The sequence below is a fragment of the Lepus europaeus genome, chromosome 18, assembly GCF_033115175.1.
Source record: "Lepus europaeus isolate LE1 chromosome 18, mLepTim1.pri, whole genome shotgun sequence".
Taxonomy (NCBI): domain Eukaryota; kingdom Metazoa; phylum Chordata; class Mammalia; order Lagomorpha; family Leporidae; genus Lepus; species Lepus europaeus.
This window is the reverse complement of record NC_084844.1, coordinates 44,657,312-44,672,160: the sequence shown is the minus strand read 5'-3', so window position 1 is coordinate 44,672,160 and position 14,849 is coordinate 44,657,312. Positions and strand designations below refer to the sequence as shown.

The following is a 14,849-nucleotide window of genomic DNA, read 5'->3' as shown; positions in this document are numbered from 1 at the left end:
AATATATGGGACTGGCAGGAAAAGTGTTCCATTTTACAGATAAGAAAAATGAAGGCAGAGAAGGTAAGCAGTTGGCCATATGCCCCACAAGAGGGGAGTAAGAACTTGAACTCAATTCTTCTAATTCTAAATTCCATTTAATGCTTCTGAGATAGATAAACACTTTCTCAAAAGATAGGAACCGATAGCTCAAAGATAGAAAATGGACCTAAACATTGGGAGGTTGTTCACTTTTACTCAAAAGGGAAATACAAATTGAAACCACACTGAGCTAACATTTCTTATCAGATTGGCAAAAGTTCAGAAGCTTAACCACACATTTTGTTGGCAAGACTGTGGAGAAAGTGGCACTCTCATACATTTGCTGGTAGGAATGCAGACTTGTTTGAAGCCCTGTGGAGTGGAATTTAGCAGTGTTTAATAAAACTGCATTCAGCCTTTGCCCAGCAATCTTGCCTCTACAAATACAGCAATATCATCTATAGGAGACTGTTTGAATAAATTATTATATCACTGCCCAACCAAGTACTGTACAGATGTAAGAGAAACCAAGGAATAGCTCTGTGGACTATCATATGGAATCCTTTTAATGGTACATTGTAAGGTGAAGAAAGCAATGACAAAAAAAAAGGAAAAAACCTATGTACCATGCTACTTTTGTGTAAGAAGTAGTAATATAATTGGAAATAGCAGTAAGTACATTATTGCATACTTTTTACTTGTTTTACTTATTTTATTAAAATTCTTTTGACAAAACTAGTACTCATAACCTTTCTAGTTGACACATAGGGGGCTTCAAAATTTCTTTCTTTTTTTTTTTTTTTTTTAACAGGCAGAGTGGACAGAGAGAGAGACAGAGAGAAAGGTCTTCCTTTTTGAAGTTGGTTCACCCTCCAATGGTCGCCGCGGGCGGCGCACCGCACTGATCCAATGGCAGGAGCCAGGTGCTTCTCCTGGTCTCCCATGGGGTGCAGGGCCCAAGGACTTGGGCCATCCTCCACTGCACTCCCGGGCCATAGCAGATAGCTGGCCTGGAAGAGGGGCAATCGGGACAGAATCAGTGCCCCAACCGGGACTAGAACCCGGTGTGCCAGCGCCGCAAGGCGAAGGATTAGCCTATTGAGCCGCGGCACCGGCCCAAAATTTCTATCTAGTATTTCTGCATTCATTGACGGTCGCTCAGGAAAACGCCAAAAAGACGTTGAGTTCCTATGGTCTGCCCCATCCTTGTCAGCAAACTCCACTGTGCATATATTTTTTTCAAAGTAGAGCTTAAAAATGAATCAGAAATTTGTGAAACTCTTTTTTTTTTTTTTTTTTTTTTGACAAGCAGAGTGGATAGTGAGAGAGAAAGAGACAGAGAGAAAGGTCTTCCTTTTTGCCGGTGGTTCACCCTCCAATGGCCACTGTGGCCGGCGCATCGCACTGATCCGGAGCCAGGAGCCAGGTGCCAGGTGCTTCTCCTGGTCTCCCATGCGGGTACAGGGCCCAAGGACTTGGGCCATCCTCCACTGCCTTCCCGGGCCATAGCAGAGAGCTGGCCTGGAAGAGGGGCAACCGGGATAGAATCCGGCGCCCCAACTGGGACTAGAACCCGGTGTGCCGGCGCCGCAAGGCGGAGGATTAGCCTGTTAAGCCACGGCGCCGGCCTTGTGAAACTTTTAACCCATAGGAATTGAAGAGATAAGGGTGTAAGTGAAACTTTGAACCATGTAGAAATTTGGCATGCTCAAATTAAAGAGAACAGAAGAAGCATACTCTAAAATTGAGTACAGACAGAAGCAAATCAACCTAAATGCACATCACATTAGTATCATCTCAGAAAAAAATTAAATTTTTTTTTTGACAGAGTGGACAGTGAGAGAGAGAGACAGAGAGAAAGGTCTTCCTTTGCCGTTGCTTCACCCCGCAATGGCCGCTGCGGCCAGCACTCTGCGGCCAGCGCACCGTGCTGATCTGAAGCCAGGAGCCAGGTGCTTCTCCTGGTCTCCCATGTGGGTGCAGGGACCAAGCACTTGGGCCATCCTCCACTGCACTCCCGGGCCACAGCAGAGAGCTGGACAGGAAGAGGAGCGACCAGGAAAGAATCCGGCACCCCGACTGGGACTAGAACCCGGGGTGCTGGCACCACAGGCAGAGGATTAGCCTATTGAGCCGCAGCACTGGCCAATTAAATAATTTTAAGCATGATTCTTTTTTTAAGAAAAGATTTATTTATTTATTTGAAAGAGTTACAGAGAGGCAGAGAGAGAGAAACAGAGGTCTTCCATCCACTGGTTCACCCCCCAGATAGCTGCAATGGCTGGAGCTGGGCCATTCCAAAGTCAGGAGCAAGAAGCTTCTTCCAGGTCTCCCATGCGGGTGTAGGGGCCTAAAAACTTGGGACATTAGCTGCTTTCCCAGACCATAGCAGAGAGTTGGATTGGAAGTGGAGCAGCCGGGACTCAAACTGGCACCAAATGGGATGCCTGCACTGCAGGCGGCGGCTTTACCTGCTGCGCCACAGCGCCAGCCCCTAAGCATGATTCTTTAATAATACCACTTATTGAGATATAATGGGGGAAAAAAACTACAAAGGAAATTTGAACTTAGTAGGTTTGTTGTTGGTAATGGTATTAGAGTAATAGTGTTGAATTTATTTTGTAAGTAGAACAGAATGAGTTTTGGGGCACCAAGGATTAGATGGATCACATTACAGATTAGCATACATGCTGTTGAGGCAAAAAAAAAAAAAACAGATTATTATAGGCAAGAATAATGGAAAACATCTAACTTAGATTGGATGATGATCAAAGACTTTTGATCTTCAGCAAAAAATATTTGAATCCTATGAATATTGGTTTTCTTGTCTAAAAACTGAAGGTGAAGGTAGCTTTTTTTTTTTTTTTTTAAGGTTTGTTTATTTATTTGAAAGGCAGAGTTACAGAGGGAGAGAGACAGAGAGACCTTCTATCTGCTGGTTCACTCCCCAAATGGCCATGATAGCCGGGGCTGGGCCCACCCAAAGACAGGAACCTGCAACTCCATCCAGGTCTCCCATGTGGGTGGCAGGGACCCAGGCACTCGAGCTGTCTTCTGTTCTCCCAGGGGCAGGAGCAAGAGGAAGCTGGACTGGAAGTGGAGCCACCAGGATTCAAACCAGCACTCATAGGGGGTGCTGGCATCTCAAACAGCAGCTTAACCCGCAGTACAACACCAGCCCCTGAAGACAGTTTTCTTAGTCTGTCATTTGTGAAAACTAAGTGTGATGACATATGAAGTGCCTGACACTTAAAGGGCACTGGGTACATATTATTGGCTGCCTCTTTAGAAACTGCTTCTTTCCTCAGAGGACTCCTTTTCAAATATTGCATTTGGTTGATTTGCTGATTCTGACTTTGTCTTTTTGGCTCCATAGGGTTCAGAGTGGAATGCCTCAAATCTAGAGGACTTACAGAACCGAGGGTAAGTACATACAGCAGTTACTCTCTCCCCATGTGATAGAAGTCCCTGCTGTATTATTACATTTCCTACAAGGAGTTATAAGTGGGTAACTTTAATCTTTTGAGTTGCTACCAACTGATTATAATAAAGTATAATTAATAAAAATTAAAACTATTCTACCACTGCCCAACCACCACCACCTCCCAAGAAAGATCAGCTGCTTTAATGGAAGGGCTTTCAAAAACATAGAAGTCTTTGGTGTTTGTTCATAATCAAATGTTGTTTTTGGCTTCTGTTTTTATATAAGCATTAATAAAACTGCATCTGTTAGGTTCACAGAGTTATTCTTTCAACATTTATTGAGCATCTTTGATGGGGCAAGCACGGTGCTATGTGCTGGTGATCCATAGGAAATAAAACTCAGTTCCTATCCTCTTTTTTTTTTTTTTTGAGATTTATTTATTTATTTAAAAGAGTTACAGAGAGAAAGAAGGAGGGAAAGATCTGTCTGCTGGTTCACTCACCAGGTGGCAGTAAGGGCCAGGTCTGAGCCAGGTGAAAGCCAGGAACTTCCTCCGGGTCTCCCAGGTGTGTGGCAGGGGCCCAAGCACTTGAGCCATCTTCTGCTTTCCCAGACAATTAGCAGGGAGCTGGACTGAAAGTGGAGCAGCCAGGACTCAAACTGGTGTCCAGGTGGAATGGCATTGCTGGCAGTGGCTTTACCTGATATGCCCCAACACTGGCCCCAGTTTCTATCCTTTCACAGTAAGTTGCTCGAAGACCAAGTAGGCTATGAATGTAAAATGGACAAGCTTCTGAAACAGAACAAGAACTACCTTATAAGGAGAAAATTGTCCTAAGCAGCATAGTTATTTAGTACGTTTATAACTGTTGAGATGATAGTAAACATTCAATAAGCTGCCCTTTTTACTTTCTAATTATTGCTTGCTAATTTCCTTATTCAGCTTCACCTTAGGGAGGTAAGATCATCCCAATAAGAGAAGAGAAAATGGTGTCTAAAATTTACCATGCTTGGGGCTGGCGCTGTGGCTTAGCAGGTAAAGCTATCGCCTGTAGTGCCCAGCATTCCATATGGGCACCGGTTCGAGTCCCAGCTTATCCACTTCCAATCCAGCTCCCTGTTAATGTACCTGGGAAAGCAGCAGAGGTTGACCCAAGTCCTTGGGCCCCTGTACCCACATGGGAGACTGAAAGAAGCTCCTGGCTCCTGGCTTAGGATCAGCCTAGCTCCAGCCATTGCGGCCATTTGGGGAGTGAACCAGCAGATGGAAGACCCCCACACACACACTGCCTCTGCCTCTGCCTCTGCCTCTCTGTAACTCTGCTTTTCAAATAAATAAATAAATCTTTTAAAAAATTTTCCATGCTTAACTCTTCATTCTAGACAGAGATAAAACCAACTTGGGAATAATGGTTGCTGTCTGGCTGCTTTCTTAGCTGCAAGTCAGCCCCCTGCTTGTCTTTACCGTTATTAGTTAGATACACACTCCCTACTCTTTCTCCCAGAAGAAAGGTATTTCATAATTGCTAAAATTAAGACAGAGTAGGATTTAAGCCAAATGATTCTACAAAGAATTCTGGAGGGAGAGAGCTTCTGGTTGCTTAATTAATTAAATAACTTTTATTTTAATTTTTTTTACTTTGATTTTATTTGAAAGGGGAGGCTGGGCCAAGCCAATGAGTTTTCATCCTTTAAAAATTAAATGTATATCAGTGTTTATATTTAATATAAAATCTGAGTTTTTATATAGCAGTGCCAAAAGCATTGTAATCACATCATACACATATACACTATGACTTTAGAAGATAACCTGTACATCTCACTTCTGTCCTATGAGGCTAACCTATAATGGCAACTATATTTAGTTGTTTTAAAACACTGTATGGTAAGATGCCCAGATGTCTACTTGGATCTCATTTTCAGTGTGGTTCATAAATGTACATAAAGAATGAGAGTTCAGGAACATGTACACAATAGCCATTTGTACTGTGCCATATGTATGATTTACAGAATTGTCAAGTGTAATTCTGGCAGTAAGGCCACTTCCCAATCTATTGACTTCACATCCTGATTCCAAGTACAAAGCTCTTCCATATGGAGTCATCACTTGGTGTTAAGATAGCAAAGAAGTTTCAAAGATTTTCAGTTCCAGTCAGCAGTGGCTCTTAACAGCTCTGTCATCATGAGGATTGGGAAGCCCTGTCCTGCCTCTAGAGAGAGTAGCATAATGCGTTACTAAAGTAGGGGACTGGAGGTGGAAAGTTGTTGATTTTTATTTTAAATTAAATAAGGGAAGTATGCTCTCCTTTTTCCTTCTGGCAGTCTTATTGAAATATCATTCAAATTCTGTGCAATTCACCCATTTAATTCAGTAGCTTTTAGCGTATTCACAGCATTGTGCAACTATCACCACAAACAATTTACAACATGTTCTCAACCAAAGAGAAAGCCTGTACCATTTAGGAGTCACTCCCTTTCCTTTCTTCCTCTTATTCCCTAGAAGCAACTAATGTCCATCAGCTGACAGGTAGCCACTTTTTGGCTAGTATAAATAATACTGCTTTGGCTATTCCTATAAAAGTTTTTGAATGGACGTATGTTGTCATTTATCGTGGGTTTATACCCAGGAAAGGAATCGCTGAGTCATACAGTAACTCTATGATTAACCTTTTGGGGTCCTGCTAGATGATTTCCACAGCAGCTATACCATTTCACATCCCTGCTATTTGCTTGCTTTTTAAATAAAAAAAAAATTTTAAACTTTCTTGTGATTGAGCTTTTCTTAAAATTTTATTTAAGGTATACAAATTTCTTGTAGTGATTGAGCTTTGATGTTAAGTTAAAACAGATTCAATTCATTTCCCAGAAAAATTTGAGCCACCTGACCTTAACCACAAACTTGGTTAGCTATGACCCTCTGTTTATGTAGTCATTTCTTTGACTTCATAGGTTGAGTTTGTAGAACCACACATTTGGATCTGAGAAGGAAGCAGCTTCTGCAGAAAAAATTAGTGAATCTGTGTTCTATTCTTGAAGTAAATGCCAGTGATACCTAAGTCCACACAACACTGAGAAATGTAACCTTTGGTAAATTGAACCTAAGCATTTACTGACATTGGGCAATGAGAAAGAAAAGAAATTTTTGAAAAAGAAACCCTTTTCTGTAGGCATGTCAGTACAGGAGAACCTTTTGACACATCTGCTACCATAACAGCCAGGAATGCAGCCAGATAGAGCTGAGGGAGTTTTAAGTCCAACTTTCCTTTGACCTGTCCAGCCCTGACCTCGTTTGCCTGTCATGTTGTATAAAGGGAATACCAGAACAAAGCCTAACAATGTGGCATTTAAAAAATAGGAAGAAATTTTTCTTTCTCTTTTTCTTGAGATACATGTAGGTAGTAAGACTATACAAATGACTTCCAAAGGACAAATTAAATTGCTGGTAATTTTAGCGACAGAAAGATAAATTGTCAGATTATGGGCCTCAGCTTGGTTCTTCAGAGTAAAATACGAGGTATATTTTCAAGAGACTATCAGAGATGACATTGAAAGTGATATTTAGATGTTAAACATGAAAGACAGCTTTTTGCTCAGAAACTTCCTGGTAGCCAGGTATGCCCAGAGCTCAGTTTCTCTACTACATAAATATAGCCTCTTAGTTTTGGAACTTTATTTCATCATTTTTGTATTTAATTTTAGCATATGGAGTAAACCAGTTTTAAGTAAGAAAAAGAGTGCTGGAAATAGAATTTTGCCTGAGTAGTAGAGCACATATTCTCCCTTGGTTTCTTCACAGGGTACGGTATATCTTGAATGTCACTCGAGAAATAGATAACTTCTTCCCAGGAGTCTTTGAATATCATAACATCCGGGTATATGATGAAGAAGCAACAGACCTCCTGGCTTACTGGAATGACACATACAAATTCATCTCTAAAGCAAAGTGAGTAACAGCCCCACATACAAACTCTAACCCCTGTTCTTCACATGCTGTGGATAAATTATTGATGGTGCTTAGGAAATAAAAAAGGGACTGTGGTTTTTTTTAAGATTTTATTTTTGTTAAGATTTTATTTCATTTTATTTAAAATACAGAGTTACAGAGACAGAGGGAGAGACAAAGATCTTCCATCTGCTGGTTCACTCCCCAGATGGCCACAACAGTTAGGGTTGGGCTAGGCAGGAGTCAGGAGCTTCTTCCAGTCCCTCACATGGGTGCAAGGGCCCAAGCACTTGGGCTATCTTCTACTGCTTTCCCAGGCACATTAGCAGGGGACTAGATCAGAAGTGGAGCCGCCAGGACTCGAATCAGCATGATGCCCATATTGGGATGCCAGCATGACAGGTGGCAGCTTCACTTGCCTTGCCACAGTGCCGGCCGCGACTCTGATTTTTTAATCTTAGGCAAAAAACTAGTGATTTAATACTTCTCCTTTTAGTAAATGAAGCCCCTAGAAGAAATAGCTTCATGTTCACTGTTTCCATTAGCAAAAAGTTAAATAGAATAGACTTATGCTGCAACAACAGAAATAGAAATGAAAGATAGGAATTATGAATGAAATTCTTAAGTTGCAGTGAGGAGATTTTAAAAGTAGAGTAGAGGGGCTGGTGCTATGGCGTAGTGGATAAGGTTGCCACCTCCATATGGGCACCGGTTCAAGTCCCAGCAGTTCCTCTTCTGATCCAGCTCTCTGCTATGGGCTGGGAAAGCAGTAGAAGATGGCCCAAGTCCTTGGGCCCCTGCACCCACATGGGAGACTGAAAGAAGCTCCTGGCTTCGGATCAGCCCAGCTCCAGCCATTGCGGCCATCTGGGGAGTGAACCAGCAGATAGAAGGTCTCTCTCTCTCTCTCTCTCTCTCTCTGCCTCTGCCTCTGCCTCTGCCTCTCTGTAACTCTGCCTTTCAAATAAATAAATAAATCATTTTTTAAAAAAAGTGGAGTAGAAATTATTTCAGATAAGTAGAATCCGTTGTCTTCCTCTCTGAAGGTGAGGAGAGAAACGCAGGGAGCTTTGGGAATCCTTTCCCTTTCTCTTCTTCTCATGATACTCTAAATGGTGGATTTTTCTGACCCTTATGTTGATGTCTTCCTTAAATTAACTGGCCGTTATAGTAAAACTATTTAGTGTTAACTTAGTGTGTCATAAAATATATCACTGCATTTTTTTAAGCCCCTAGGGATTTCCCTGCCACTCCTATTTATTACATCACTAGAAAAAATCAAAAATGAACTTGTTGGCCATATCTCTTCAAGCCATCCCCAGCAGATGAGAAATGCTTCTGTTTTTAAAGTGTCCTTTAAGAATGATTTCACACCTCCAAAGGACCTTCATGATGAGGAAATTATTTATCTTAGTTTCCCTAAATATTCATTCTCTAGCTGGAGCCTATTCCTTTAGTCTCTGGCCAGCATCTCAAAGAGTGTTTGATATCCTTGAAGCCTTCTGATTAATCATTCCCAGTATTATGCCGTTCATGGCATGCTTAATATGTGCCAGGTGCTTTATATGTATTCTGTATTGTAACACTTTCTAAAACCAGAGAGACAGACACTGTTGTCATCCCATGTAAGTGAGGACAGACTCTAGAGATAGAAATCAGAGAGATTAAATAACAAGTGGTGAAGACAGGAACTGAATCAAGATCATGTCTCATTTCAAGGTCCATCAGGTCTGCAAGAATCATCTAGTTCCGGCTGGCGCCGTGGTTTAACAGGCTAACCCTCCGCCTTTCGGCGCCAGCACACCGGGTTCTAGTCCCGGTCGGGGCGCCGGATTCTATCCCGGTTGCCCCTCTTCCAGTCCAGATCTCTGCTATGGCCCGGGAAGGCAGTGGAGGATGGCCCAAGTGCTTGGGCCCTGCACCCCATGGGAGACCAGGAGAAGCACCTGGCTCCTGGCTTCGGATCAGCGCGATGTGCTGGCCGCAGCAGCCATTGGAGGGTGAACCAACGGCAAAGGAAGACCTTTCTCTCTGTCTCTCTCTCTCACTATCCACTCTGCCTGTCAAAAAAAAAAAAAAAAAGAATCATCTAGTTCCATAAGAGAAGGGGACCAGAAAAGACTAGGCAGGGATCTCAGCCTTGAGAAAAGACTTAGCAGGATCTCAGCCAGAGAGGCTAGAGTTGAGGATGAGGCCTCTGTCCCAGTGAAAAGAAAGGCTGACTTCAGCTGGTATTGGGGAGAGACCCATGAGGCATCCAGGGCACAAATGGAGGCACTTACTTTCAGACACCTGCAGGTGTAATGTCATTGCCTGGGAATGTGCATCCTCTGTCTCACACTACTCAAGATCCTGATTCCTAATGGGATGCCAGGCTTAATCTAGACATTCAGTATTGCAGGATAGATGGCAGTTATGAAAGGTAGGGTTGGGTTAGGTGGGAACTGATCCTTCATTATAGAAATAGAAATTGAATCCATCCACTGAAAAAGCCTCGTTGAAAATATGTCAAAGAGATGTTTTCATGGGAGTGGATTTCATAACTGTATTTTACTTGGGGTTGTCCAAGTATGTCCTACAGGCATAGACCTGAAATTTGATGCATTAACGGTGCCAGTGCTTGATGGGAAGATATAGAGCACATGTCTGAACTTCCATCTGAATCACTGTGCATTTATTTCGTACCTGTAACTCTAAATGGTGCTGTAAGTAAAACTAATATTTCCTTGGCATTTGGAATAATGTAAGCACCAATCTTGAATAGCAAAATTTTGTACTTAATTGGCAGGTAGAAGGTTAATCTTACCTTTGAGACTATTTCAAGTATTCCAGGCCATTCTCTGCATTTTTGTAACTTATCTGGCTCCCTCTTTTTGCCACCTAACCTCATGCATCCTTGTTTGCTTAACTCTTTCCTGTGTCTCTGGCTCTTTTTCCAGAAGAAGGATTATAAGCTTCTGGGCCGGCGCCGTGGCTTAACAGGCTAATCCTCCGCCTGCGGCGCTGGCACACCGGGTTCTAGTCCCAATCGGGGCGCCAGATTCTATCCCGGTTGCCCCTCTTCCAGGCCAGCTCTCTGCTATGGCCCGGGAAGGCAGTGGAGGATGGCCCAAGTCCTTGGGCCCTGCACCCGCATGGGAGACCAGGAGAAGCACCTGGCTCCTGGCTTCAGATCAGCTAGGTGCGCCAGCCGCAGCGGCCATTGTGGGGTGAACCAACGGAAAAGGAAGACCTTTCTGTCTCTCTCTCTCTCTCTCTCTCTCTCTCTCTCTCACTGTCCACTCTGCCTGTCAAAAAAAAAAAAAAAAAACAGAGCTGTGGCAGAGCAGAGAGGAAGGCTGGTTTCATTTGGTTTGTGCTTCCCACCAGAGACAAAACCGTTCCTGGAACTTAAACTGGATTCAAATAGTTCATACTATTTGAATAAATTAGATGAATCCCTGCCACGCCTGAACCCCAGGGGAGTACCAGCCATGAAACATGCCCCTGAAGCTTTGAGAGAACTGGGCTCCATCACACACAAATGTGCTCCAGTCCCTAAATCCAAAGTGTTCCATCTACATTCTGTGACCACCTGTCATTGTATTTCCCATTTGGAATTTTGTCTCTCCCATTGAATTCTTCCCTTTAAAGTACAGCTGCATGTTACTGACCTTTGCAGACTAGCACCTTGCACATTGTCTAACATATGATAAATATCTGGTAAATATTTACTGGATGAATTAAAGAAGCATATTATTAACATTGAATAGTATTTGAAATTACACTAGAGCTGCCTGTGCTACTCACACATTTGACTATAGAGCACAAGTGGACCAAGGTGAAGGGATTGCATAGCAATAAAATGGAAGGGTAGGACAGGAGACATGGAAAAATCTAGAACCCAGCTTTTAAAATATACTCACTGTTGTTCTCTTTTCTTTACCTTCATTTCCCAAACTAGGAAACATGGATCTAAATGTCTTGTACATTGCAAGATGGGAGTGAGCCGCTCAGCCTCCACTGTAATTGCCTATGCCATGAAGGAATATGGCTGGAATCTGGATCGAGCCTATGATTATGTGAAGGAAAGACGAACGGTGACCAAACCTAACCCCAGCTTCATGAGACAACTGGAAGAGTATCAGGGGATCTTGCTGGCAAGGTGAGTCCTTGCGTGACTTTCTTGGATTCTCCCTCCTTCAGGCTATGAAGCAGGGTGAAAAGTCCTCCTTCGCAGCTAATTTGAGAATTAGCTGATTTGGAGGTGATGATACTTTTTGAAAATAAATTTCTTTCTCTATTAATCCAATTTTCCAAAAATAAGTATAAGCTTTTAAGATTATCATGGAAGATTAGGCATTTAATCTCAAGTTGATAAAAGTAAAGAATGGAAATACTATGCCCTTATTTTAGTTCTCAATTTTAATAAGTACTTCTCAACATCTTATAAGGTGAAATACAACTGCCTTTTCAAAATGCATACCGGTTACCCCAAGGTAATGTTCAGCTGAGTTGGAGAATTTTTGGCCCATTCTTTTTTGTTTTGTTTTTTAATTTTTGACAGGCGGAGTGGACAGTGAGAGAGAGACAGAGAGAAAGGTCTTCCTTTGCCGTTGGTTCACCCTCCAATGGCCGCCGCAGTAAGCGCGCTGCGGCTGGCGCACCGTGCTGATCCGATGGCAGGAGCCAGGTGCTTCTCCTGGTCTCCCATGGGGTGCAGGGCCCAAGCACTTGGGCCATCCTCCACTGCACTCCCGGGCCATAGCAGAGAGCTGGCCTGGAAGAGGGGCAACCAGGATAGGATCGGTGCCCCGACCGGGACTAGAACCCGGTGTTTCGGCACCGCAAGGCGGAGGATTAGCCTAGTGAGCCGCGGTGCTGGCCTGGCCCACTCTTTAAAAAAAAGTTCCTACTGCTACTTTTTTGGATCTTTTTTTTTTTTTCTTTCAGTGTTCGGTTACACTGATCCCTCTCCCTTAATTTGGATCATATGTGTTGCACATCAGAATTGAAATGTATATAACTTGACCGGCGCCGTGGCTTAACAGGCTAATCCTCTGCCTTGCGGCGCTGGCACACCAGGTTCTAGTCCCGGTTGGGGCACCGGATTCTGTCCCGGTTGCCCCTCTTCCAGGCCAGCTCTCTGCTATGGCCCAGGAAGGCAGTAGAGGATGGCCCAAGTCCTTGGGCCCTGCACCCGCATGGGAGACCAGGAGAAGCACCTGGCTCCTGGCTTCGGATCAGTGCGATGAGCCAGACACAGCGGCCATTGGAGGGTGAACCAACAGCAAAAAAAAAGAGAAAGAAATGTATATAACTTGTTTAAGATATTTTTCTTTTTTAAAAAGCTTTTAATCCAGTTTTTTATATATGCTTTGCAAAAACATAGAAAATTATAAAGGGAAGAAATACTTTAAAGGCTCAATACCCACAAATAGCAGTCAGCATTACTTTACCAGTTTTCTAGGTTTTAATCTATAAGATATCTTGATGGGTATTTTTTCCACAAAATCTGTTCTGCAGCCTGCCTCTCTACCCAGTACTGGGTCGTGAACACTTCCTGTATCAATAAGAACTAGTTGTTCTCAATGACGATGTGATAATTGGTTATAAAATGAGTGGTTAATATCCAAACCTCATTAGCCCTTTGGAATGTTGACAGCTACCTTCAGCTGCTCTTGGGGACAAGTATTAGAAATTAAACAACTTAACGATCAGTTTTCTGAAGTGCCATGTGCTGAAATTCTGGGGATTGCTAGATTTTGCTTTTTTCACTTGTGGGCTTGTTCTAGCTGGTTTTGTTTGGGTGAAAGCGCAGATGTCTGGAAGCCATTGGGGCCAGGGCCCGGGTTTAACTCCAGGGAGTCTCATGACTTGGTCTTGACTCTTGAATCTGGGACGTGTTTCCCCTGAACTAAACGTTAAGTCGCCTTCCAGCCTATCCAGGCAGAAGGACATCCCTCTCACCCCCGAAGTCTTGTGAAAATGTGGCCACAGCATAGCATTACAGTTTCCACTAAAGACAGCCCTCCCATTTACTCAGCATTTGGCATAATTTCCTCTGAACCATTCTCCTAGGAGGCTGGGAAGACACTCAAGCCTCCTCTGTTTAAAAGAATTTACAAGTCTTTGGAGACAGATTTTGATGACATTTGAGATTGGATCAGAAGGTAGGACACAGCAGTTCCTTTTGGCACAAGAAAGAGGCATCTAAGCGTTTATGGAGACATAACTGTTATATATTCCCAAACACACACATGACGAATGTTAGGCAGTGTCCTCAGGTGACCCACTCAGGGGAAGGATACTATGTGTCCTGCCAATTTCAGTATTTATTCTGGAATCCCAGGCTACTGCAAGCTGTTGGATGGTGTTGTTTTGTTTTGTTTTGTTTGTTTTGTAGGGTATGTGATTTTTCTTAAATGTTAGAGCAATTTCAGAAAAGTCTTAATGAGGATGAGAAGGGCAGCAGAGTCTTGAAAGCCACCGCTGCTCTTTCCTTGCCCTTTCTATTCCCATTCCGTGTTGACTTTCTGGGCTTGATTTTTGGGCAAAGGGAGAAGCCTGGAAAGAGTAAAATCATGAAATTTGAATCCATGGATCTGGTTTCCATCCCTGGTTCACTGAACCCTTGCTGCAACCTTGAGAAATTACCTCCCATTTCTGACCCTATAAAATGAAAATCAAGAGATCCACACCACAGAGTTGTAGTTGGGAATAAAAATATGTACCAGTGTGCACTGTGTGTTGCTGAGGCTTACTCAGATGTGAGTCTCATCTGCTTCATCCAGGGCCATCCAGAAAGTACACACCTGCATGTGCTGTTTCTTTCTTTCCCCTTCACATCAACCTCCCAACACCCACAAAAACACTATCTCAATTACAAATTGAAATGACCTATCTTGTGATGTTTCCTGAATTGTAAGCACTAGAACATAGTGCCAGGAATATTACTTAAGCTGATTTTGGCTGCAAGTAGTAGAATACCTACATCTATCAAGACTCAATGGGGCCGGCGCCATGGCATAGCAGGTTAACACCCTGGCCTGAAGCACTAGCATCCCATGTGGGCGCCAGTTCGAGACCTGGCTGCTCCACTTCCAATCCAGCTCTCTGCTATGGCCTGGGAAAGCAGTAGATGGTCCAAGTCCTTGGGCCCCTGCACCCACATGGGAGATCCGGAAGAAGCTCCTGACTTCAGATCGGCACAGCTCCGGCAGTTGCGGCCAATTGGGGAGTGAACCATCAGTTGGAAGATCTCTTCCTCTCTGCCTCTCCTTTCTCTATGTAACTCTGACTTGCAAATAAATAAATAAATCTTAAAAAAAAAAAAAAAACAGACTCAATAAGAGGGGCTGGCACTGTGGCACAGCGGGTTAAAGCCCTGGCCTGAAGCACCGGCATCCCATATGGGCGCTGGTTCTAGTCCCAGCTGCTCCTCTTTCAATCCAGCTCTCTGCTATGGCCTGGGTAAGCAGT

The 14,849-nt window shown here is 43.4% G+C and overlaps 1 protein-coding gene across 7 annotated transcripts in view; it reads left to right on the top strand.

Annotated features, from left to right (window-relative positions):
- Nucleotides 1-14,849, top strand: part of SSH2 (slingshot protein phosphatase 2) — a 279,343-nt gene that overhangs the window by 243,810 nt on the left and 20,684 nt on the right. For all 7 annotated transcript variants that reach the window (XM_062175545.1, XM_062175541.1, XM_062175540.1 and 4 more), the window contains 3 exons: nucleotides 3,398-3,444; nucleotides 7,242-7,388; nucleotides 11,332-11,532. In XM_062175545.1, coding sequence (XP_062031529.1) covers nucleotides 3,398-3,444; nucleotides 7,242-7,388; nucleotides 11,332-11,532 — 395 coding nt within the window. The remainder of the gene's footprint in view (nucleotides 1-3,397; nucleotides 3,445-7,241; nucleotides 7,389-11,331; nucleotides 11,533-14,849) is intronic.